At 38.8% G+C, this 26,272-nt stretch overlaps 1 protein-coding gene and 1 pseudogene across 1 annotated transcript; both read right to left on the bottom strand.

Moving 5' to 3' along the window:
- Positions 1 to 1,930: 1,930 nt before the first annotated feature.
- LOC133042296 (olfactory receptor 8S1-like) lies at positions 1,931 to 2,866 on the bottom strand. The gene has a single exon (XM_061122819.1). It carries the CDS (start codon positions 2,864 to 2,866, stop codon positions 1,931 to 1,933), a length of 936 nt encoding a protein of 311 aa, XP_060978802.1.
- A 10,123-nt stretch (positions 2,867 to 12,989) lies between these two features.
- LOC133043067 (olfactory receptor 8S1-like) lies at positions 12,990 to 13,954 on the bottom strand (annotated as a pseudogene).
- Positions 13,955 to 26,272: the final 12,318 nt, after the last annotated feature.

The raw sequence follows: 26,272 nt of genomic DNA on the forward strand, positions 1-26,272 counted from the left end.
ATTATTTTATTATTCAGTCAGTTCAGTTCAGTCGCTCAGTCATGTCCAACTCTTTGCAACCACATGGACTGTAGCACACCAGGCTTCCCTGTCCATCACCAGCTCCCAGAGCTTGCTCAAACTCATGTCCATTGAGTTGGTGATGGCATTCAACCATCTCATCCTCTGTCGTTCACCTTCTCCTCCTGCCTTCAATCTTTCCTAGCATCAGGGTCTCTTCTAATGAGTCAGCCTGTCGCATCAAGTGGCCAAAGTTTTGGAGTTTCAGCTTCAGCATCAGTCCTTCCAATGAATGTTCAGGATTGATTTCTTTTAGGATTGACTGGTTTGATTTTATTATTATAGACAAAATTTATTATTAGAGAAAAGGAATTTAATAAGCCTCTTTTTGAGTAAATTGTTATTGTAGGATGTGCAGCTAGCGAGAGGCTGGAACAGTTCTGCAAAGTTCAGAGGATGGAAATGGATGAAAGGGGGTCACCAAGAAGTAGAACAATTATACAATGGGTAGGCAGATATTATCAAATTATTCACTTTAAAAATTATGCTCTAAATTTATGATTTAAAATTGTTCACTTTAAAATTTTAAAAGGAGGCAGGAGGAAAAGGGGATGACAGAGGATGAGATGGTTGAATGGCATTGCTAACTCAATGAACATAAGTTTGAGCAAATTCTGGGAGATGGTGAAGGACAGGGAAGCCTGGTGTGCAGCAGTCCATGTGGTCACAAAGAGTCAGATATGACCAAGCGACTGAACAACAACAAAAATTATGCCCAGAACCCATGCTGTTTTACCATATTTTTAAAAAACTGTAATGACTTTAAAAAACTCAAATGGAGAATGACTGCCCTTCAGTTGCAGATCCAGGCAGGCATTTTTGGACCAGTAACCATCTTGACCCAAACCATAGCTAGTGGTTCTGTATTGTACCAGTGAGTCTGACTTTCCTTATTCTGTGTTTGCAGAGTGTTCCCCTCTCCAGTGATGTGTTCCCAGGTAAATCTTGGTAAAAGAAATTAGTAGGACTCCCCAGGAGCTGAAATTAATCTGTGAGCCACTGCTGGCAAGAAACAGAAGAGTCTGGGGAAGGTTTACATGAAACGTCTATCCCTGAAAGCAAACTCAACTTTTCTTCAGAACCTTTATCTCTTTTACTTATGTCAAAGGCCACTCAGTTGAAGTTCATTGTTTTCCTTCCTGTGACCTCCAAGTTTATGACTCTTTACCCAATAATCTATATTTTCTTAATAGTAAAGTTATACTTAGTAAAAGTGAAAGTTGCTCAGTCGTGTCTGACTCTTTGCAACCCCATGGACTATACAGTCCTTGGAATTCTCCAGGCCAAAATACTGGAGTGGGTAGCCTTTGCCTTCTCCGGAGAATCTTCCCAACCCATCGATAGAACCCAGGTCTCCTGCATTGCAGGCAGGTTCTTTACCAGCTGAGCCACAAGGGAGGCCCAAGAATACTGGAGTGGGTAGCCTACCCCTCCTCCAGCAGATCTTCCTGACTCAGGAATCAAACCGGGGTCTCCTGCATTACAGGCAGATTCTTTTCCAATTGAGCTATCAGGGAAGACCTTCTCAGTGCATTTTTCTAAATTCACTTTAAAGTAGTGATTCAATATATATAATACTTTACCTAATAAGACCAAAGTGAATATTTGGGGAGTACTGGGAACAATGAGTCAACACTTTCATGACCACATTTTCTGGATTGAGATAGTTATTTAGTTCATCATTTCCCCTGTATTTAGACTACCCCAACATCTCTCTGCTATGTCTGTGCTCATTTCATATGCACGGCTAATTTATCTTGTAACATATCACTTTGCATAGAGCCAGGAAATTTTTCTTAGTGAGAACTCTCATAATGTCTAACTTTCATCATTTTATCCTGATTCTCCATTCTCCTCTGGCTTTATTTTTTCATCTGGACCATCGCATATATTTTCCCAGTGTTCTTCTCACAGCTGCCTTTACTTTCTTGTTCTTCAGGCTATAGATGAGAGGATTCATCATGGGAGTGACCACACCATACTGCACAGAGAAGATCAACTCCAGAGGGGATCCTGAAGTTGGCATGAGATAGCGGAGAAACCCAGAGCCAAAGAAGAAGCTCACTGCAGTGAGGTGGGACGAGCAGGTGGAGAAGGTCTTGCTTCGGCCTTTGGTGGAGCTGATGCTCAGAATGGTGGAGACAATACGAGCATAGGAAAAGACTATTGGGAAGAGGGTCCCAAATCCATGCATCAGGCTGGAACACAGCAGGACTGTGAGGTTGATGGAGACATCAGAGCAGGACAGAGGGAAGAGAGAGGGCACCTCACAGCTGTAGTGGCTAATGGTATGGTTCTCACAGAAGTCCAGGTTGGCAGCTAGAAGGGTGTTAATAAATGCGTTCAAAGAAGCCAAACCCCAAGAGCCCCATACAAGCTGTACACACAACTGTTTCTTCATCATTTGTCCATAGAGTAGAGGGTGGCAGATGGCGGCATAGCGGTCATAGGCCATTGCTGAGAGCAGAAAGCACTCAGTTCCAGCAGTAATAAGCGCAAAGAAGCCTTGAGCCAGGCAGCCCCTTACTGAGATGGTTTTTGTCTCAGACAGGAGGTCCTTCAGCATCTTGGGCACAGTGACTGAAGATAAACAAAGATCCAGGAGAGAGAGATGACTCAGGAAGAAGAACATGGGCGTGTGAAGGTGAGAATCAGCCCTGACCACCAGCAGCAGCATCAGGTTCCCCGTTAGTGTCAGGAGGTAAATCTCTAGGAACAACACAAAGAGCAGAGCCTGGATGTGTGGGTCAGTAGACAGCCCGAGGAGGAGGAATTGAGTGATGATGCTGTGGTTCCCCAAAGTCATTTGCACAGGTTATTCCCTAGAAATGATATAAAAAGGCATGACAGCAAAGTTCTGATATTGCCCAATGATTTTCTCAAAGCATTTATTCTCTTCTTGTATCACTATTGTTCAATAAACATTTTTGCCCTCTGTTAGACCTAGGCATCTGGAATATAAAGATCATCAAGGGGTAGTTTCAAGGGTTGGTTTCAGCTCTTAAAATGGTCCCACTCCATGGAATAATATGGATTTAACACCAATAAATATTGGGTTGGTAAGAAAGTTCATTTGGATTTTCTCATAAGTTGGTATGGAAAAACCCAAACAAACTTTTTTGGCCAGCCCAATAATAACACAGTATTATTTATGTAATGGATAATACAATTGCAATTTTGAGAGGGTTCAGTAGTGACATTTTATTGAGAATATTTGAGCACAATTTTAAAGAAAGTATCTGATTGAGCTTGGAAAACATTTATCAGAGACATGTGGTTTGCATGAACTGAGGCTCAAGACTGAAAAAAATCAAGCCATGTTTGGTAAAAACATGAGTAGTTCTGAAAAACTAATGCCTAGGGCTCGAGTGGGCATTGTTGATCTGTGGCTAACCATGTGGGCTTGTCCTTCGGACTACGTTCAAATCTCAGCTCTCCCACTGATTAGCTGTGTGACTTTGTATAAGATACATAAAACTCTTTGCCTTATTTGCCTCATGTGTAAAATGAAGTTAATAACAGCATTGTGGACAATGGTTATCTGAGAGGAAGTTTTGTAGAGAATTTTGAATAAACTCTTGAGTTACTAATGGATAAGAAACCAGTTTGGGCCCAACTTTTAAAGATATGTATTAGACAGCCAGACTTGCCTATTTTCTGAAATCTTTGTTATGGTAATAATCTTAATATTTCCAAACAAGAAAGAAATACAACATGTGTTCCAGTAGCAGGTGTCTGAAAAATCAAAATAAATATTAGAAGCATGGGGAAAAGATAGCAGTACTGTGGAGAGGCTGGGGTAAATATTAACTTATTATTATTTTTTAAATTTGGCTGCACTGCATTTTAGTTGTGGGATGCAGGATCTTTTTTTAGTTGCAGCATGAGAACACTTATCTGTGGTGTGTGGGATCTAGTTCCCTGACCAGGGATCAAACCTGGGCTTCCTGCATTGGGAACATGTATTCTTAACCACTGGACCACAGAGAAGTCCCTAAATATTAACTTATATATAAAACTCTTCAAAAGAACCTATTCCTATAAGAAACTATTCAATGACAGTAAGAAATTATAACACATTATTATTTATTATAATTAAATATATTTATTAAAATATATAATTGGAATATTGTTTAGCCTTAGAAAAGAAGGGGATCCTGTAATTTTGCAAAATGAAATAATTGAGAGGACATTATGATACATGGAATATGCCAGACACAGAAAGAAAAATACTGCATGATCTAATTTGTCTGTGGAATCTAAAAATGTGAAATCATAGAGTCAGAGAGTAGAAGGAGCATTACCAGGGACAGAAAGGTGGGGAAATGGAGAGATATTGGTACCCATAAAGGGTACAGACTGAATTATGTAGGATGAATAAGTCTTGCAACCTATTGGACAATAGTTAATAATACCGCTCTGTATACTGAAAAAGAAAAAGATGAAGAGACTGGCTCCATCTCCATGGATTGATGTTTTTCTCTTCCTGGATAAGTGAAGAATTGAGCCAGAAAGGGGAGTAGAAACAGATGGCAGGGCACAGAAAGTGAATAGGAGTGGAGTGACAACAGAGGAGAGGCCTGCATCCTAAGAAGGGTATTTTTAAAAAGTGTGAGTATCTGGTGCATCAGAAGGACACTCAGAAGGTCTCTGGGCTTGAACAGGTATGCCTCTCAGACAGAGAATTAACTTCACACCTGGCAGAGTAAACATTCTTACTCAAATCTCCTTTTCTCCCCTAACAGTGGAGAATCTACACTTAGAAGTGGGAGAAAGAAAAGATGTCTGGGAGACAGACAAAGCCATTTTTCTTTGTTTCAAGTGCTAGAGTGGGATGAGGAGCAAAGGACTGAAAAATCCTCTCTCCCACTGCGGATCCCCCCAAAAGCCCAGATCAAGCCTGGGCAGGTGCAGTGTGCATTGAGTTTGAGATTAAAATATCAGCGTGCACAGACTTTTAATAATTGCAGATAACTGGGAATTGTGAATAATTCTGAGGGATCATTAAGGGATGGAAAACTAATATTAGATAAAGGGGGAAAACAGACATTGAAAAAATAATTAGCTGTTGAGTTAAGACCTGCTTGATGATCTAGTCATATATATATGACTCCCACCCACTCTAGCCATACCCACACCATGTTTTAAAAACATTTGCTGACTACTTTTTTAATTTTATATCATTCTGCATCTTTTCTTTTTAGTCATATACATATATTATTTTGTCAGTTAAAATAAAGTGTATCTTTTGTGGAAAAATCATTATTATTTCTTGAGATTGAGGCAAAAGTCAAATACATTCTCATATGTTGTGCGTGCATGCTAAGTTGCCTCAGTCATGTCCAACTCTTTGTGACCTTATGGACTATAGCCTGCCAGGCTCCTCTGTTCATGGGATTCTCCAGGCAAGAATACTAGAGTGGATTGCCATTTCCTTCTTCAGGGAATCTTCTTGACCCAGGAATCAAACCCATGTCTCTTATGTCTCCTTCATTGGCAGGTGGGTTCCTTACCACTAGTACCACCTGGGAAGCCGAATATGTTGTGAGGTGCTATCAAAGATCAAAGTTATTGCTGCTAGTGCTGCTGTTTTGTGCCCTTTCTGTTCCTTTATGAAGAGGGATGTGAGAAAATCCCACTGAAATCACTCACAGTAGCTGCTCTCGTCTGTTCATGAGTCTAACTGTAAGATAAATTGGAGGTTTATAATTATTTGAGTGAAGCCTGTCTTTACTTTATAGTTATTGTGGGTACCTTCACAGAAAGGAGGGCAGCTATTGCCACTAATAGCTGCCAAACTGCAGGGATGTCAAGTGGGAGAGAAAGTGTTGGGACTCGGTGTAGTTCCTTGGACCCACCCAGAAAAGCATTACTGGGATGTACATGTATCCTAGAATAGGCTAGATCCCTAGAAAAGTAAGCAAGAGGAGTGAAACCTTTCAAGTTTCATGCCAGGAATAAAGGAATGGGTATCCTGGCTGTAGGAGCAGCCAGGATAGAGGACTTTACCCACTACTACACTTTTCATACCTTGTTCCCAGACAGCACAGGAAGCAAGTGTGGCAATTCATACCGCAGGGCAGTTAGAGTTTAACTCAGAGTTCTTACGTTCTGTTGGAGACACCCACTGCTGCTCCTCTCTGTTCTTGAGGAAGAAATTTCCATCTACTAATTTTTCTCTGCTCATGTTCAGAGACCTGTTTAAAATCAAAATAGAACATTCAGTCCTTTCTAGTCCTCTTTTGTACAGATGTTTAGATGAACTTTTTGACTTTCATACTGGGACATTATCCTCCATCTCCAAATTCTGAATTTCTCTTTAACGGCTAGATTCTGTTCGTATCTCTCAACTCTCTTTCTTATCAGCCTTCAGCTGTGGATTACAATGCTGTATCTCCTTAGAATACTGAATGTTTATTCATGATTCTCAGCTTTGACTTTACATCCTAAAATCTGACCATGGTCACCCATAGCACTTACTTTGGTAGTGAAGTCAGTTTCCTGGTCCTATCCATTTCTCAGTAAGTCCAGCGTTCAACCAATGAGAAGTTCTGATTCCTTAGTAGCCTTTTAGCCATAATCCCAGACTCAAAATGCTTCCCATACTTCAAACACACATTACCTGTATTTCTTGTCAATAAGATAATCTGCTCTCCAACTTGATTCCAGGGTTTTTATTTAGATTCATTTACTAGGAGGAAAGATGGACTGAAGAATGTGGCTTCTAAGTCCCATATCATGGTAGAGTTTATAAAATCCTGTTGATGATGAAATGTTTTACTCAATTTCACTTGTAAAGTTAAATAGCTGTAGAGCAGTTCCTTTTTCAAGAGTCTCAACTATGCTTTAGTTTCGCCTGTTTCTAATATCATATCTCAGTCACACATAGTATTTCTTTGGTTTAAGCAGTCTGCAGAGCAGCTATATTTAGCCTGTTGATTTGATTCCATGCTCCTGGTAGGTCATGAATATCAAGGGCATTGGTTTTTATATTATAAAGTTACAACTTGAAGTTGGACTAAGTTGTTAAGAACTTCAGCAACATTGACTTTTTTGAGGGAGTGGGGATCTCTTCTTTGTGTGACCTTTGGAATATCTGGGTGATGTAATGACCTTTAATCATGAATTCTAAACTCTTCTGAATCTAGTGGGAGTTGAAAGTAGGCAGACTGGCCAAGTGGGTATTTGCCTGGCTCCCCAAGCAGGAAAAGAAAAGTTTTCAATTTACACTCTAAAGGCTGTCTCATCTCTGTGGGATTTCTTAGGTGAAATCATGTCCAGTTAAATTTGGTGTGTAAAAGTAATTTGCTGATCGAAGAAGTGAGAAGAAAAAAGTAAGTTAAACGTAGTATAATATTTGCCTAAAATATCTATTCAACTCTATTTGCCTTGCTGGATCTGATTAGATTCCCACACAGGGCGCTTTTATTATTTGTGAGCTCCAAAATTTGAGTGTATTTTGGGAAGTATTTGTTTAAAAAGTTTTTGATAGTCTTATGTAGCACAAAAACTGTTTTATAGATGAAAATGTCTGCTTTCCTATTACAATGAGCTATAAGGTTTTTAGTCAAATGAAACTGCTCTGGCATAATATTTTTCCTCACGATCACTTATCAATTAAATAAGTAAGCAGTGGTAGTATAATTGGTGAATGTTTGAAATAATGAAGTTCACATTTATAAATATTTTCTTTCTTTATATGGCATTGTAAAGTATTTTATTTTTAGTTTATTCTCTTGTTTATAATATTTTTAAACTTTATTTTTATTGGAGGATAATTACTTTACAATGTTGTCTTGCTTTCCACCATACAACAACACGAATCAGCTGTAATTGTACCTTTATTCCCTCCTCTTGAGCCTCCTTCCCACCTACCCTCCGTTCCACCCGTCTCGGTCATCACAGAGCATGGAGGTGAGCTCCCTGTGTTATATAGCCGCTTCCCACTAGCTAGCTGTTTTACACATGGTAATGTATATATGTGTCAGTGCTACCCTCTCAGCTCATCCCACCTTCTCCTTCCCGCTCTGTCCACAAGTCTGTTCTCTACGTCTGAGTCTCTACTCCTGCTCTGCAAATAGGTTCCTCAGTACCATTTTTCTAGATTCCATATATTTGCTCTAATATGCAATACTTGTTTTTCTCTTTCTGACTTACTTCACTCTGTATAACAAGCTGTAGGTTTATACATCTTACTTCAACTGACTCAAATTTGTTCCTTTTTATGGCTGAGTCATATTCCATATACACACACATACATACATACACACACCATATCTTCTTTATCCATTCATGTATCAGTGGATATCTAGGTTGCTCCCATATCCTGGCTATCATAAATAGTGCTGCACTGAACACTGGAGTACATGTATCTTTTGAATTATGGTTTTCTCAGGGTATATGCCCAGTAGTGGGTTAGCAGGGTCATATGGTAGTCTTATTCCTAGTTTTTAAATGAATCTCCATACTCTTCTCCATAGTGGATGTATCAGTTTACATTCCCTCCAGCAGTGTAAGAGTGTTCATTTTCTCCCCATCCTCTCAAGCATTTATTGTTTGTAGATTTTTTTAATGACATCCATTCTGATGAATGTGAGATGATAACCTCACTGTAGTTCTGATTTGCATTTATCTAATAATTAGTGATATTGGACATCTTTTCATGTGTTTGTTGGCCATATGCATTTATTCATGTACCTAAGAATTTATACATGCATGTATGTGTATATAAAAGAGTTCCATGAATATTTGATATGGTTATTTGCCCATATAAAAATCATTTGAATTAATTTTTAATTATATCTACACACATGTGTGTGTATGTGTGTGTGTGTGTAAGTGTAGAGAACATGATTCAAAGTGTTATGATAGGGCTTCCCAGGTGGCTCAGTGGTAAAGAATCGCCTGCCAGTGCAGGAGACGTGGGTTCAATCCCTGATCCGGGATGATCCCACATGCAGTGGAGCAACTAAGCCTGTGCTCCATAGTAAGAGAAGCCGCCAAAGTGAGAAGCCCACTCACTGAAACTAGAAAGTAGCCCCTGCTTGCCACAACTAGAGACAAGTCTATGCAGCAATGAAGGCCCAGCACAACCATAAATAAATTACTTTTTAAAAAGTGTTATGGTGGCTTTGGTATAATAAAACATGATGAATGACATCTATTATACCTTTCTTGCCAGTTATTTCCTAAAATAAAAGAGTAATTGGGATTCATTGAAATTAAAAAGAATTTCTATGAATTGAATGACAATTATGAAAGTCATTATTATGAAAGTGAAAGTAAAAATAAAAGTGAAAGTGAAAATAAAGCAATACCTGAGAGAAGATAAATACAGTTCATACATGTGATAAGATATATGTAGGGTATAAAAAGATATCCTTTAAATAAATAACAAAATGTCAAATAGTAAATTTATAATTAGGCAAAAGAGTTAAACTGTCCTTTCATAAAAGATTTCAAAATAGTAAGCAAATTAGTATGCATTTAACATTATTAGGAGAATACAATTTAAATCAGTATGAGATAATTTGCACACTTAAATTATTTATTATTTTTATTTAATTATAATTGATTATACCATATTTACTTTGCCAAAAAAGGTCCGTATAGTCAAAGCTATGGTTTTCCCAGTAGTCATGTATGGATGTGAGAGTTGGACCATAAACAAGGCTGAGCACTGAAGAAATGGTGCTTTTGAACTGTGATGTTAGAGAAGACTCTTGAGAGCCCCTTGGACTACACGGAGATCAAACCAGTCAATCCTAAAGGGAATCAATCCTGAATATTCATTGGAAGGACTGATGCTGATGCTGAAGCTCCAATACTTTGGCGACTTGATGCTACGAGCCGACTCATTTGAAAAGACCCTGATGCTGGGAAAGATTGAAGGCAGGAGGAGAAGGGAACGACAGAGGATGAGATAGTTGGATGGCATCATTGACTCAATGGACATGGGTTTGAGCAAACTCCAGGAGATGGTAAAGAACAGGAAGCCTGGCATGCTGCTGCCCACGGGGTAACAAAGAGTGGGACATGACTGAGCGACTGAACAACAACATACCATATTGTATTAGTTTCATGTGTACAATACAATGACTTTACATTTGTATACATTGTGAAATGATCACAATAATAAGTCTAGTAGTCATCTGTCTCCATAAAAGTTAATAAAATAATGTTGACTGTATCTCCTATGCTGTGCATTACATATCCATGATATTTATTCTGTAACTGGAAGTTTGTGCCTCTTGATTCCCTTCACCCATTTCACCCCTCTCAACCCCTCTCTCCTCTGGTAACCACAAATTTGTTCTCTGTATTTATGAGTCTGAGTTTTGTTTTGTTTGTCTTGTTTTTTAGATTACACATGTAGGTGAAGTCATGTGGAACTCTTGGGCATTGTTGGTGGAATATGAATTGGTGTAACTACTATGGAAACCGGTATGGAGTTTCCTCAAAAATTAATAATAGAACTATCATATACTCCAGAAATTCCACATCTGGGTATCTGTCCCAAGAAAACAAACACTGCCTTGAAAAGATATTTTCACCCTTATGTTCATTGCAGCACTATGTACAAGAGCCAAGATGTGGAAACAATCTCAATGTCCATCAATAGTTGAATAGATAAAGATGTTGTTTAGGGTTGCTTGAAGGACTGGATTCAGACTGCAGAGTAGGGAAATGCTGAGCTCACTTTCTCCCATGGACATGTCAAAACTACAACTACATATAAAACAACCTGAGAACTATCTCTGAGAACAACGTGAAGAGAAGACTAGCAGAACAGGAAGCCCAGCTGAGGAACTGGGCTTCCCTGATGGCTCAGATGGTGAAGAATCTACCTGCAATTCAGGAGACTCAGGTTTGATCCCTGGGTCAAGAAGATCCCCTGGAGAAAGAGAATAGCTACACAATCTGGTATTCTGGCCTGGAGAATCCCCTGGACAGAGGCGTCTGGAAGGTTACAGTCCATAGGGTCACAAAGAGTCGGACACAGCTGAAGCAACTTAGCATGCATGCCTACACAGCAGAATGAAAACTCTTCATAGACTTTTGAAAATTTTTTTTTTCATTAAAAATTGAAGCATACTAGTATTAGAGGATCAAATGATTATGTTCTAATTACAGTGAAAATTAAGTGAAATGCAACTTCAAATAATTTAATGTATGCATTCTGATTCCACTGGCAAAAGAGTAATATCTCACTATACAGAAAGGAATATGTGGTAGTTGCTGTGATTGACAAGGTCCTAGACCAGTAAGTATAATCAAATGTGAATAAAAAGCTTAAAGGCAACAAAGTTTCTAAAAATACACTTAAATATATCATGTCATAATATCTGCTTACTGTTAAGCACTTTTTTAGAATATAGTCTTTAGGAGAAAATGCAGTTGGTTAATAATTTTGAGTAATTGGTTAATAATTTTTAAAATTATTTATGCAAAGGAGATATACATAACATGATACAATATGTCTATATGAAATATGCATTATGCTTGCATAATAATATGCATGATTATTTCTATCATGATAGAAATTTGTTATTAGAAAAGAGGACATTTAATGTTTCCTGAGTAAATTGTTATTGATAAAGGTAGATAGTTAGCAAGATGCTGGGAAAGTTCTGCAGAAAGTAGAGAACAGAACTGGATGAAGAGGAACTGGGTGCACAAAAGGAAGATGGGTGAGACCATCTATGTTGTTTGGTTTTTAAATTCTGCCCAGAACCCACACTGTCTTCCCATATTTTAAAGAGCTATTATCAGACTTCCTGGTGGTCCAGCAGTTAACTCTGAGCTCACAATGCAGAGGACACAGGTTTCATCCCTGGTTGGGGAAGTGAGATCCCATATGCCACAGAGCATGGCCCCAAACCCCCACAAACTTATTGTTGATCCCTCTTATCCTGTCCTGGGTCTCACTTGCTTACTGCGGAGTTTTGAGGAGAAAACCTGACTTTCACCTGCAGGACCATGAAGGTGCTGCTTCAGTGACTGTCTTGAAACAAACCACAGCTTAAGTCACCAGCAGTTCTGAATTGTACCAGTGGATTTTTTTCCTTTTTCCATCTTCCCAAAAGAGTCCTTGTCTTTAGGGATGTGTGCCCCAGGCAGTGCCTGGAAAAGGGAATGATCAGGACTCCTGTGCAGCTTGAGATGTGGCATTCTCCATAGACCAGTGCTGGCAAGAAATAGCAAGGTCCTTGGAAGGTTTCTGTGAGCCTGGCCTCTGTCCTAATACAGGAACTCATGGTCTCCAGAGCCTGTACCTCCTTCCTTTTGCTTGTCTCCAAGGGTCACTCCAGTTGATGCTCATTTTTCTCTTACTTCCTGGTCCCCAAATCTATGATTCTTTTTACCCAATATCTGAATACTCTCTTAATAGTGAAGTTACAGCTTTCACTACCTTCCCTAAGTTCAATTAAAAGTAATAATTTAAGATACAAGTATTTTACCTTGTAAGTAGACCAAAGTGATTATTGTGAAGTGCTGAGAATGATGAGGGTTTCCCAGGTGGCTCTGAGATAAGGAATCCATCTGCCACTTCAGGAGACACAGGGAGATGCGGGTTTGATCCCTGGGTCAGGAAGATACCCTGGAGTAGGAAATGCAACCTGCTCCAGTATTATTGCCTGGAAAGTTCCATGCACAGAGGAGCCTGGAGCTGTAATTCAGAGGGTCGCAGAGTCAGACATGACTAAGCAACTGAGCACACAAGAAAATGAAGAATTAATACTTTCATGACCACATTATCTGGATTCAGATGGTTATTTAATCCATAGTTTTCCCTCTGTTTTGCCTAAGCAAACACTTTCCTACTATCTTTGTATTCATTTCTTACGCACTGCTAATTTACCTTTGCCATCTGACACTGTAGAGCCAGAAAGTTTTCTTAATGTGAACTTTCACAGTGTCATATTATTCTAATTCCCCATTTTCCTCTGGCTTTTTTTTCTCCCCCATCTGGAACATAGCAAGTACATAATGAGTGTTCTTCTCACAGCTGCCTTTAACTTCTTGTTCCTCAGGCTGTAGATGAGAGATTCCCCATGGGACTGACCACACCATATTGATCAGCTCCAGAGGGGATCCTGTAGTTGGTGTGAGATAGCAGAGGAAAGCAGATACGTAGAAGAAGCTCACCACAATGACATGGGAGGAGCAGGTGGAGAAGGCCTTCCTTCAGCCTGGGGTGGAGCTGATGCTCAGGATGGTGGAGACAATATAAGCACAGGAAAAGATGATTGGGAGGAGGGTCCCAAACCCAGGCATCAGGCTGGAACACAGCAGGACTGAGGCTGATGGAGACATCAGAGCAGGACAGAGGGAAGAGAGAGGGCGCCTCACAGCTGTAGTGGCTAATGGTATGGTTCTCACAGAAGTCCAGGTTGGCAGCTAGGAGGATATTGGTAACAGCATTCAAGAAACCCAAGCCCCATGAGCCCCACACAAGCTGCACACACAGCTGTTTCTTTATCATCTGTCTGTAGAGCAGAGGGTGGCAGATGGTGGCATAGCAGTCCTAGGCCATCACTGAGAGCAGACAGGCTTCAGTCCCTGCAGTGATAAACACAAAGAAGCCTTGAGCCAGGCAGCCCCTTACTGAGATGGTTTTTGTCTCAGACAGGAGGTCCTTCAGCATCTTGGGCACAGTGACTGAAGATAAACAAAGATCCAGAAGAGAGAGAGAGAGATGACTCAGGAGGAAGAACATGGGCGTGTGAAGGTGAGAATCAGCCCTGACCACCAGCAGCAGCATCAGGTTCCCCGTTAGTGTCAGGAGGTAAATCTCTAGGAACAACACAAAGAGCAGAGCCTGGATGTGTGGGTCAGTAGACAGCCCGAGGAGGAGGAATTGAGTGGTGATGCTGTGGTTCCCCAAAGTCATTGACAAAGGCTGTTTCCTAAATGTTATTCAAAAAATCATATCACTGATGTTTTCTTTATCCTTCAGTTTTTCACATTGTGTTGATTTTCTTTTATTATACTGTCAATCAGCAAATAAATATTTATGTTCTAAACTAAGCCACATATTATATCAGTCACTTTAAATATGATGAAGAACTAAGCATGGTCTCGCTCATTTTAAAGATCACACTTCTGTGAGATACATATATGAATACAGGTTATTAGAAACCATTATGATTAGTGCAGTGGGAGCCCTAGAGGTGACTTTTGAAAGAGCTGTTCATGAATTAATACTGAGGTCTTTGGGAAAAGATTTAGAGAAAGAGTAAGCTTTCTCTAGAGAGACATGCAGATTGAGAGAACAGTGATTGAGAAAGCAGCAGATTGACAATCAGAGGTGAAGATAGGAAATAGGATCATTCTTTATAGCTGGACTGTAGAGTATGAATGAGCAGCATAATGTAGTACTTACGGGTAAGCATCAGTGTAGGTTCAAATCTCAGCTCCACTACTAATTCCCTCTGAAACCTTGTACAAATGATTTAACTGTATCTCAGTTTTCTTGCCTATGTGGAATAGCTATCTCAATCTCATAAGATTTCTGTAAGAATAAAATATATTTATATGTAAAGTATTTAGAAAAATGCTACATAACATTCACCTATTATGATTATTATTTTATTGTTATTATAGGCTACAGTTGTAGGCAGGTGTTATATAATAAATAAATCCTCTTGTAGGGTGATGCACCATCAGGAATTCAAGTTTTTGCCATGATAATTACAACACTTATTTTGTAAAGGAGGTACAAGAAAATCATGTAGAGATCACTAAGTTAGCTGAAGATTGGCATTTTGCAGTCACTCTGGAGTGGTTCCCTGTGCCACCTGGGAAGCCCTCCACAGCTAAACCACTGTGGGCAGTTTGACTCAGAAGGGGACGGCATGTGATTATTCTCGAAGGGAAGAGCAGCTGTAATGAGACAGGGCAGGGAGTATTAGGGATGCTCGGTGTATCTTTATCTTTGGCACTTGTACTTATATTACTTTTGGGATGGATGCCTAGCTCAGTTGGGCAGAAAACTCCAGAAAAGAAGAAAGCGAATGACATGAATGGAAATTATGCCAGTACTCAGAGGAGCAGCTGGGACGGAAGGTCCTCTCTAGAGCAAAACTCTAGACAGTTCCCTGAAACAGAGGAGAACAGAGAGAATGTAAGAGAATATAAGGAACTCACCCTCTTGGTCCTGTACCAGCTGGTGCTTAATGAGGGCCCCTATCTTCTGTTGAAATTGCCAGTTGCTGTTTACTCTGTCCAGATAAAGGGGATCTCACCTTTCTTTCTCCAGTCTAGAAAGGCATACTTAAAACATTCAGCCCTCTATGTACCTGAGTTGTGTACCTCTCTGATCTTGATCCTTAAACATTTTCTGTGTTCAGTTCCAGCCCTTTCTCATGCCTGGTTATGTCCCTGCCCTCAGATCTACTTTTATTTTTCATTTGCTGTTTTTGTTCAGTCACTTAGTCGAGTCTGACTTTTTGTGACCCCATAGACTATAGCCCGCCTGGCTCCTCTGTCCATGGGATTTTCCAGGCAAGAATACTGGAGTGGGTTGCCATTTCCTTCTCCAGGGGATCTTCCCAACTCAGGGATTAAACCTGCACCTCCTGCCTTGCAGACAGATTCTTTACCACTAAGCCACTGGGGAAGCCTCTTTTATTCTTAGACTTTATAACTAGTTTATAACATCAGGGAGTCTAGTTAAACTTTGTTACCCTGTTTCCAATTCTGGTCTAGCCTAGGGCCTATGCTTTAGGTAGCTCAAGATTCATCACGGTGTCCCAAATTGATTCCTGGTTTTACCTAGTCATGAGTTGCTTGGTACCTGATTATGCAAGGTCTGGTCCAGATGTAAATACCTAGCAAAGGTGAGCCCTTACTTAGCAATTCTTCATCCACAATCCCAGCTTTGAAGCCCTTCTCAAAACCCCAATTCTGATTACATATAAATTCTGTCCAACAAGGCAACCTGATGCCCAAGAAGGTGTAGGAATATAATTTAAAGCTAGCTTCTAAGATGATGAATGAGTTGGGGAAGGTAGTTTTCTGCATCCTGAAACATGGTTAAGTTTGTGAAATCTATTGATCTTTGGATATATTACTGGAGTCAGCACTTGACAACATGAAACAAACACAGGACAGTTGGCTTGTTTCAAATGACTTCAAATGCTTTCTTCCAGGCATTTCTTCACTTGGATTTCCACATATTTCTTTATAACATGTCTCAGCCACACATGTGCCTATCTCGTCTACCTGATTCTCAGAAGAGTTTTGTTTAGACAGCCTAAGCATTGACTCCCTGGCTTTAGAGGTTCAGAGGAATAACAGCTCTGCTATTCCCAGTAGTCACAATTTGAAGCCAATCTTGTACTTAACAACTTCAACACCTGTATTCAAGAATGTCAGCATGTTAAAATTCAGAAAGCATGCCTGAATGTGGAACTACTGTGGAACTACTGGCTTGATGAAATGACCGTAAAGCACTACACATGAACCTTTGTTAGCCTGCGAAAAAGTGAAAAGTGAAGTCGCTCAGTCATGTCTGACTCTTCGCGACCCCATGGACTGCAGCCCACCAGGCTCCTCTGCCCATGGGATTTTCCAGGCAAGAGTAATGGAGTGGGGTGCCATTGCCTTCTCCTTTGTTAGTCTAGAGGGAGTTAATTGGAGATAGACTGTACCAAGAATATTTGACTGGTCCCCGTGAGGCAATGGGAATTCACTTGAAAGTGAGTTGCTGACTCACTAAATTGATTATCAAATTAGTAAAGAGAAAAAAAATGTGTGAACTCAGTCATTTTTCTAAACAGTTTGACTGACCTTGTGTGATACATCTGTGTAGATTCAGTCCACTCAAGGGTTCTGTTAAAGTTTGAGTACTCACAGATTGAGATATCATGTGAAAATCATTTGTTTAAGTTATCATGTTCCTGATATAAAACAAATTTCCATTTATTTATTAAAATGAGTTTTAAGCTTATTAATAATACTAACTCTAGAGTAAAAAGTAATCCTTAATATTTACTAGGAGAGCAAACAAAATTCCAAGAAAATTGGAAAACTCAGGTCCACCTCTCTGTCTAGAGAGAGGTGTGGTCCAGAAGAAATTTCTACCATAAGGAAAATGTTTGATATACACACTGTCCAGTAAAGTAGCCACTAGACGCATGTGGTTATTGAGCCTTTGAAATATGTCCAGTGAGACTGAGGAAGTGCATTTTAAATTTTATTTAATTTTAATTAATTAAAAATAAGATTTAAATAGTCATGTGATTAGTATCTACCACATTGGACAGGTTCAGGTACAGACCACTGTTTCTCTATAGAAAAATCTATGCAAAAAAGTAAAATTTTCATTTATTTCTCTGGTTATAAAAGCTATATATATAATCTAAGAATATATTTTTATATGTGATGGTATCTGCATGTGTTGTAGAACATGTACCAAGTATTAACAGTAGTTATCTCTTAATGAACAATATATTATTTTCATTAATTATTCTTTTTAAGGGGATTCTCTGTGTTTCTATATTGAGCATCTACTAAAATAAGGAAATAAAAAGTGTCAGAACAAAAGTAATGCAAGCTTAAGTAAAATAAAAGCATAAGAAGATATAAAGCCCTCTTTATTTGCAACAGAGACAAATACTCTGGTGCGTGCTAAAGCACTTCAGTCACATCTGACTCTTTGTAATGCTATGGACTATAGCTCACCAGGCTCCTCTGTCCAGGGAATTCTCCAGGCACGAATACTGTGAGTGGATTGCTATTTCCTCCTCCAGGGGATCTTCCTGACCCAGGGATTGATCCCTGTCTCTTATATCTCCTGCACTGATATAAAACCCTCTTTATTTACCACAGAGATAAATATTCTAGTATTAAGGTATTAATATTTTTCTTTTAATTCTATTCATCTATCTCATCCATCTACCATCCACGTATTCACTTCTCTATCTACCATCAACTTTCCCCTCAAAAATGATTACACCCTTGCTTCTCAACTCAAACTATGGTCTATGGGCCAGCATTAATTGCATCATCTGGGAATTTGTTAGAAAACCAGACTCTAAGGCTCCATGCTTGCTTTATCAAATTAAGATTTACATTCACTACATCTTCATTTGTGCATAAAAGCTTGGTAAACAGTGGATTACATCCAAATATAATTTAGTTTCATTTTTATGGAGGATTTTAACGTAAATTTTTCCTATATTAGATACTTTTCTATGTTCAGTTCAGTGCAGTCACTCAGTTGTGTCCAACTCTTTGTGACGCCATGGGCTGCAGCACGCCAGGCTTCCCTGTCCATCACCAACTCCTGAGCTTGCTCAAACTTGTGTTCATCGAGTCAGTGATGCCATCCAACCATCTCATCCTCTATTGTTCCCTTCTCCTCCTGCCTTGAATCACCCAGCATCAGGGTGTTTTCCAGTGAGTCAGTTCTTTGCATCAGGTGGCCAAAGTATTGGAATTTCAGCTTCAGCATTAGTCCTTCCAATGAATATTCAGGACTGATTTCTTTTAGGATTGACTGGTTGGATCTCCTTGCAGTCCAAGTAACTCTCAGGAATCTTCTCCAATGCCACAGTTCAAAAGCATCAATTCTTCAGTGCTCAGCTTTCTTTATAGTCCAACTCTCATATCCATACATGACTACACTTTTCTAAATGTGATTTCAAAACATGGATTACAGTATTCAATAGAATGGATTTGCCTTAATCAAGCTGTGCATTCCCTAGTATATCAATTAAAGAGTTTACAATTTTCATCACTATCATGAAAAATCCTAATAAGCAATCTGGTGGCTAAACGTTGATGCAATATATGATTTATTAAGTGAAACTACAAATGCAGGGGAAAAGAATATGAGCTTTGTGATGCATTTAACCACACATCTAGAAATATTGAACCAGTTTACACTTTGGCCTAAAGCATATGATTATGCTTATCTCTTTAGATTTTCACCAACATTGAATATTACTAGTACAATTAATTTTATAATTTATTCATAAAAATTTTATTTCATTTTATATTCACTAGGGTGAATATAATTTTGGATATTTACTATACAATGCAAAAGTAGGAGATACCTGGAGTAACAGGCAAATTTGGCCTTGGAGTACAAAACAAAACAGGTTAAAAGCTAACAGTGTTTTGCCAAGAGAACACACTGGTCATAGCAAACACCCTTTTCCAACAACACAAGAGAAGACTCTACACATGGATAGCACCAGATGGTCAATACTGAAATAGACTGATTATATTCTTTGCAGCCAAAGATGGAGAAGCTCTATACAGTCAGCAAAAAAGAAAAAAAAAATAAAGACTGGGAGCTGACTGTGGCTCAGATCATGAACTCCTTATTGCCAAATTCAGGCTTAAATTGAAGAAAGTAGGGAAAACCACTAGACCATTCAGGTATGACTTAAATCAAATCCCTTATGATTATGCAGTAGAAATGACAAATAGATTCAAGGGGTTAGCTCTTATAGACAGAGTGCATGCAGAACTATGGATGGAGGTTTGTGACACTGTACAGGAGGTAGTGATCAAGACCATCCCCAAGAAAAAGAAAAACAAAAAGGCAAAATGGTTGTCCAAGGAGGCCTTACAAATAGCTGAGAAAAGAAGAGAAGCTAAAGGCAAAGGAGAAAAGAAAAGATACCCTTTTGAATGCAGAGTTCCAAAGAATAGCATGGATAGAGAGATAAGAAAGCCTTCTTCAGTGATCAATGCAAAGAAATAGAGGGAAACAATAAAATGGGACAGACTAGCGATCTCTTCAAGAAAATTAGAGATACCAAGGGAATATTTCATGCAAAGATGGGCACAATAAAGGACAGAAAGGGTATGGACCTAACAGAAGCAGAAGATATTACAAAGAGATGGCAAGAATACACAGAAGAATGATACAAAAAAGATCTTCATGACCCAGATAACCACGGTGGTGTGATCACTCACCTAGAGCCAGACATCTTGGAATGTGAAGTCAAGTGGGCCTTATGAAGCATCACTACGAAAAAAGTTAGTGGAGGTGATGGAATTCCAGTTAAGCTATTTCAAATCCTAAAAGATGATGCTATGAAACTGCTGCACTCACTATGCCAGCAAATTTGGAAAACTCAGCAGCAGTGGCCACAGGACTGGAAAAGGTCAGTTTTCATTCCAATCCCAAATGAAGGCAATGCCAAAGAATGTTCAAACTATAGCACAATTGCACTTATCTCACACGCTAACAAAGTAATGCCCAAATTCTCCAAGCCAGACTTCAACAGTACATTAACTGAGAACTTCCAGATGTTCAAGCTGGATTTAAAAAAGGCAGAGGAACCAGAGATCAAATTGCCAACATCCGCTGGATAATAGAAAAAACAAGAGAATTCCAGAAAAACATCTACTTCTGCTTTATTGACTACACCAAAGCCTTTGGCTGGGTGGATCACAACAAGCTGTGGAAAAGAATTATTCAAGAGATGGTGATACCAGACCACCTGGCTTGCCTCCTGAGAAATCTGTATACAGGACAAGAAACAACAGTTAGCACTGGACATGGAAAAACAGACTGGTTTCAAATCAGGAAAGGAGTACGTCAAGGCTGTATATTGTCACCCTGCTTATTTAACTTATGTGCAGAGTACATCATGTGAAATACAGGGCTGGGTGAAGCACAAGCTGGAGTCAAGATTACCAGGAGAAATATCAATAACCTCAGATATACAGATGACACCACCCTTTTGGCAGAAAGCTAAGAAGAAGTAAAGATCCTCTTGTGAAAGTGAAAGAGTCAAAAAGTTGGTTTAAAACTCAACATTCAGAAAATGAAGATCATGTCATCTAGTCCCATCACTTCATGGCAAATAGATGGGAAACAATGGAAACAGTGAGAGATTTTATTTTGGGGGGCTCCAAAATCACTGCAGATGGTGACTGCAGCCATGAAATTAAAAGACCCTTGCCCCTTGGAAGAAAAGTTATGACCAACCTAGACAGCATATTAAGAAGCAGAGACATTACTTTGTCAACAAAGGTCCGGCTAGTCAAGGCTGTGCTTTTTCCGGTAGTCATGTATGGATGTGAGAGTTGGACTATAAAGAAATCTGAGTGCCAGAGAATTAATGCTTTTGAACTGTGGTGTTGGAGAAGACTCTTGAGAGTCCCTTGGTGCAAGGAGATCCAACCAGTCAATTCTAAAGGAAATCAGTCCTGAGTATTCATTGGAAGGACTGATGCTGGAAACTCCAATACTCTGGCAGAACTGACTCATTGGAAAACATCCTGATGCTGGGAAAGATCGAAGGCAGGAGGAGAAGGGGACGACAGAGGATGAGATGGCTGTGAAAGGTTGTTGCTGAAACATGAACAAAGCTGGGATTCTTGGCCTCCGGAGGAGAGGAATTCAATCCAGGGCCAGTGACAAGGCTTGATTGCTCAGAGCTTTAGTGTAATAAATTTTATTAAAGTAAAGAGATAGAGAAAGCTTCTGACATAGACATCAGAAGGGGTCAGAAAGAGCACCCCACTCCTAGTCTTTAGCCAGATGTTATGTAACTAGTAGCATTCTGCTAATTAGAGGAAGGAAATATTGCAAAACTCAGAGACTGGCACCAGGCCTGTCACCCACAGCAGGCATTTTGAGATTACATTGGCACCAGGTGAGTCATTCAGGTCATAATCATCCAGAGCCATGTATCTTGAAGAAAGGCAGTTTTCCAAGTAAATATATAGTTTCATTAACATAGATTAGGAGAGCAATGTATGAGTAAAACATAGGTTTGTCAAGTCAGTTCTGAGTCTTTTACATGTAGTTGTCCAGTTTTCTCAGCACCACTTATTAAAGAGACTTATTCCTATTTATATTTTTGCCTCCTTTGTTGTATATTAATTGGCCATAAATGCATGGTCTATTTATGGACTTTCTATCCTGTTCCATTGATCTATGTGTCTATTTTTTTGTGCCAGTACCATACTGTTTTTGTTAGTGTAGCTTTACAATATAATCTGAAGTCAGGGAGCATGATTCCTCCAGCTCCATTCTTCTTTCTAAAGGTTGTTTTGGCTATTTAGGGTCTTTTATGTTTCCATGCAAATGTAATATTTTGTTCTGTTTTAGTTCTCTGAAAAATGCCATTGGTAATTTGATATGGATTGCACTGAATCTATAGATTGCCTTTGGTTGTATGCTCATTTTAAAGTAATGAGTCTTCCAATCCATCTTTCCATCTGTTTATGTCATCTTCAATTTTCTTTCCTCATTGTCTTATAACTATTGGGGTACAGGTCTTTTGCCTCTTTAGGTAGATTTATTCCGAGATATTTTATTCTTTATGATGGTAAAAGGGACTGTTTCTTTTGTTGTTAGTGTATAGAACTGCAATAGATTTCTGTATATTAATTTTGTATCCTGCAACTTTCCCAGATTCATTGATGAGTGCTAACAATTTTCTGATAGTACACTTAGGATTTTTTATGTGTAGTATTATGTCATCTGCAAAAGTGACAATTTTACTTTTTTTTTTTCAATTTGCATTATTTGTATTTCCTTTTCTACTATGATTGCAGTGGTTAGAATTTCCAAAACTACATTGAGCAAAAGTGGTGCTGCTGCTGCTAAGTCGCTTCAGTCGTGTCTGACTCTGTGCAACCCCATAGAGGGCAGCCCACCATGCTCCCCCTTCCCTGGGATTCTCCAGGCAAGAACACTGGAGTGGGTTGCCATTTTCTTCTCCAATGCATGAAAGTGAAAGGTGAAAGTGAAGTCGCTTAGTCATGTCTAACTCCCAGCAACCCCATGGACTGAGGCCTGCCAGCTCCTCTGTCCATGGGATTCTCAAGGCAAAAGAGCACTGGAGTGGGGTTCCATTGCCTTCTCCAAAAAGTGGTGAGAGAGGGCATTTTGTCTTGTTCCTGATCTTATATGGAATACTTTGAGGTTTTCACCATTGAGTATGATGTTAGCTGTGGGTTTGTCATATATAGCTTTTATTATGTTGAGGTATGTTTCCTCTCGGAGAGGGCAATGGCTCTCTTAGAGATTATCATACTAAGTGAAATAAGTCAGACAGGAAAAGATAAATGTCATATAATGTCACTTAGATGTAGAATCTAAAAAATTGTACAAATGAACTTATTTACAAAACAGAACTAGACTCACAGACATAGGAAGTAAACTTATGGTGACCAAAGGGAAAAGGAAAAGGAGGGATAAATTTGGAATTTGGGATTAATAGATACTGCTATGTATAAAACAGATAACCAACAAGAACCTACTGTATAGCACAGGAAACTATATTCAACATTTTATAACAACTTGTAATGAAAAAGGATCTAAAAAAGAATAGTATATATATATATATATATATATTCATGTATAAAGCTGAATCACTTTGCTGTATACACCTGAAACATTGTAAATCAACTGCACTTTAATAAAAAAATAAAAAATTTTAAAAGTATATATATTTCAAAATAAATGCTTAAAAAGTTTCAGAAGTATGTGCATTAAAAAAGATAACCTACTATAATGAGTGCATTTTGGGGATGCTAGATTAATCTAATAGCAGTCAAAAATCAATGGGAAATAAATATAAATCACTATGAGAAAACACTTCACATCTGTTAGAATAGCTGTTATAATAGAAAAACAACAAAACCCAGAAAATAAGAAGTGTTAGCTAGGATGTGGAGAGATTGGAATCCTATAAGTTGGTGAAAATCTAAAATGGTGTAGATACTGTGGAAAACAGTATGCTGGTTCCTCAAAACAAAATTAAACACAGAATTATGATGTGATCCAGCAATTCTCCCTCTAAGTATATACCCAAAGGAATTGAGAGTGAGGACTCAAACAAATACTCAGAGCCCATTGTTCAAAGCAGTATTATTCACAATAACCAAAAGGTGGAAAAAATCCAAATGTCGATCAGTGGATGAATGGATAAACAACACATGGTATATACATAGATGGAAGATTGTTCAACCTTACAAAGGAAGGAATGGAAATTCTGATATATGCTCCAATAAAGGTGAACTTTGATGAAATTAAGTGAAATAAACCAGTCACAGATATTGTATGATTTCACTTATATGAGACATCTAGAATAATCAAATTCATAGAGACAGAAAGTAGAATGGTGGTTGACATGGACTAAGGGAAGGAGAAATGGGAGTTATTATTTAATGGCTATGGAGTTTCTGTTTTGGAAGATGAAAAAGTCCTGGAGATGGATTGTGGTGATGGTTACACAACAAAGTAATGTTCTTTTTTTTTTTTCTTTGATTTTTGATTTTATTTATTTATTTATTTATCCCAAAATGCTTTATTTTATTTTTTTTTCCCAGTGGGTTTTGTCATACATTGATATGAATCAGCCATAGATTTACACGTATTCCCCATCCCGATCCCCCCTCCCACCTCCCTCTCCACCCGATTCCTCTGGGTCCTCCCAGTGCACCAGGCCGGAGCACTTGTCTCATGCATCCCACCTGGGCTGGTGATCTGTTTCACTATAGATAGTATACATGCTGTTCTTTTGAAATATCCCACCCTCACATTCTCCCACAGAGTTCAAAAGTCTGTTTTGTATTTCTGTGTCTCTTTTTCTGTTTTGCATATAGGGTTATCGTTACCATCTTTCTAAATTCCATATATATGTGTTAGTATGCTGTAATGTTCTTTATCTTTCTGGCTTACTTCACTCTGTATAAGGGGCTCCAGTTTCATCCATCTCATTAGAACTGATTCAAATGAATTCTTTTTAATGGCTGAGTAATATTCCATGGTGTATATGTACCACAGCTTCCTTATCCATTCATCTGCTGTTGGGCATCTAGGTTGCTTCCATGTCCTGGCTATTATAAACAGTGCTGCGATGAACATTGGGGTGCACGTGTCTCTTTCAGATCTGGTTTCCTCAGTGTGTATGCCCAGAAGTGGGATTGCTGGGTCATATGGCAGTTCTATTTCCAGTTTTTTAAGAAATCTCCACACTGTTTTCCATAGCGGCTGTACTAGTTTGCGTTCCCACCAACAGTGTAAGAGGGTTCCCTTTTCTCCACACCCTCTCCAGCATTTATTGCTTGTAGACTTTTGGATAGCAGCCATCCTGACTGGTGTGTAATGGTACCTCATTGTGGTTTTGATTTGCATTTCTCTAATAATGAGTGATGTTGAGCATCTTTTCATGTGTTTGTTAGCCATCTGTATGTCTTCTTTGGAGAAATGTCTGTTTAGTTCTTTGGCCCATTTTTTGATTGGGTCACTTATTTTTCTGGAATTGAGCTTCAGGAGTTGCTTGTATATTTTTGAGATTAATCCTTTGTCTGTTTCTTCATTTGCTATTATTTTCTCCCAATCTGAGGGCTGTCTTTTCACCTTATTTATAGTTTCCTTTGTAGTGCAAAAGCTTTTAAGTTTCATTAGGTCCCATTTGTTTAGTTTTGCTTTTATTTCCAATATTCTGGGAGGTGGGTCATAGAGGATCTTGCTGTGATTTATGTCGGAGAGTGTTTTGCCTATGTTCTCCTCTAGGAGTTTTATAGTTTCTGGTCTTACATTTAGATCTTTAATCCATTTTGAGTTTATTTTGGTGTATGGTGTTAGAAAGTGTTCTAGTTTCATTCTTTTACAAGTGGTTGACCAGTTTTCCCAGCACCACTTGTTAAAGAGGTTGTCTTTTTTCCATTGTATATCCTTGCCTCCTTTGTCAAAGATAAGGTGTCCATAGGTTCGTGGATTTATCTCTGGGCTTTCTATTCTGTTCCATTGATCTATATTTCTGTCTTTGTGCCAGTACCATACTGTCTTGATGACTGTGGCTTTGTAGTAGAGTCTGAAGTCAGGCAGGTTGATTCCTCCAGTTCCATTCTTCTTTCTCAAGATTACTTTGGCTATTTGAGGTTTTTTTGTATTTCCATACAAATTGTGAAATTCTTTGGTCTAGTTCTGTGAAAAATACCGTTGGTAGCTTGATAGGGATTGCATTGAATCTATAGATTGCTTTGGGTAGAATAGCCATTTTGACAATATTGATTCTTCCCATCCATGAACACGGTATGTTTCTCCATCTGTTTGTGTCCTCTTTGATTTCTTTCATCAGTGTTTTATAGTTTTCTATGTATAGGTCTTTTGTTTCTTTAGGTAGATATACTCCTAAGTATTTTATTCTTTTTGTTGCAATGGTGAATGGTATTGTTTCCTTAATTTCTCTGTCTGTTTTTTCATTGTTAGTATATAGGAATG

The sequence above is a fragment of the Dama dama genome, chromosome 3 (genome assembly GCF_033118175.1).
Source record: "Dama dama isolate Ldn47 chromosome 3, ASM3311817v1, whole genome shotgun sequence".
In the NCBI taxonomy this organism is placed as follows: Eukaryota; Metazoa; Chordata; class Mammalia; order Artiodactyla; family Cervidae; genus Dama; species Dama dama.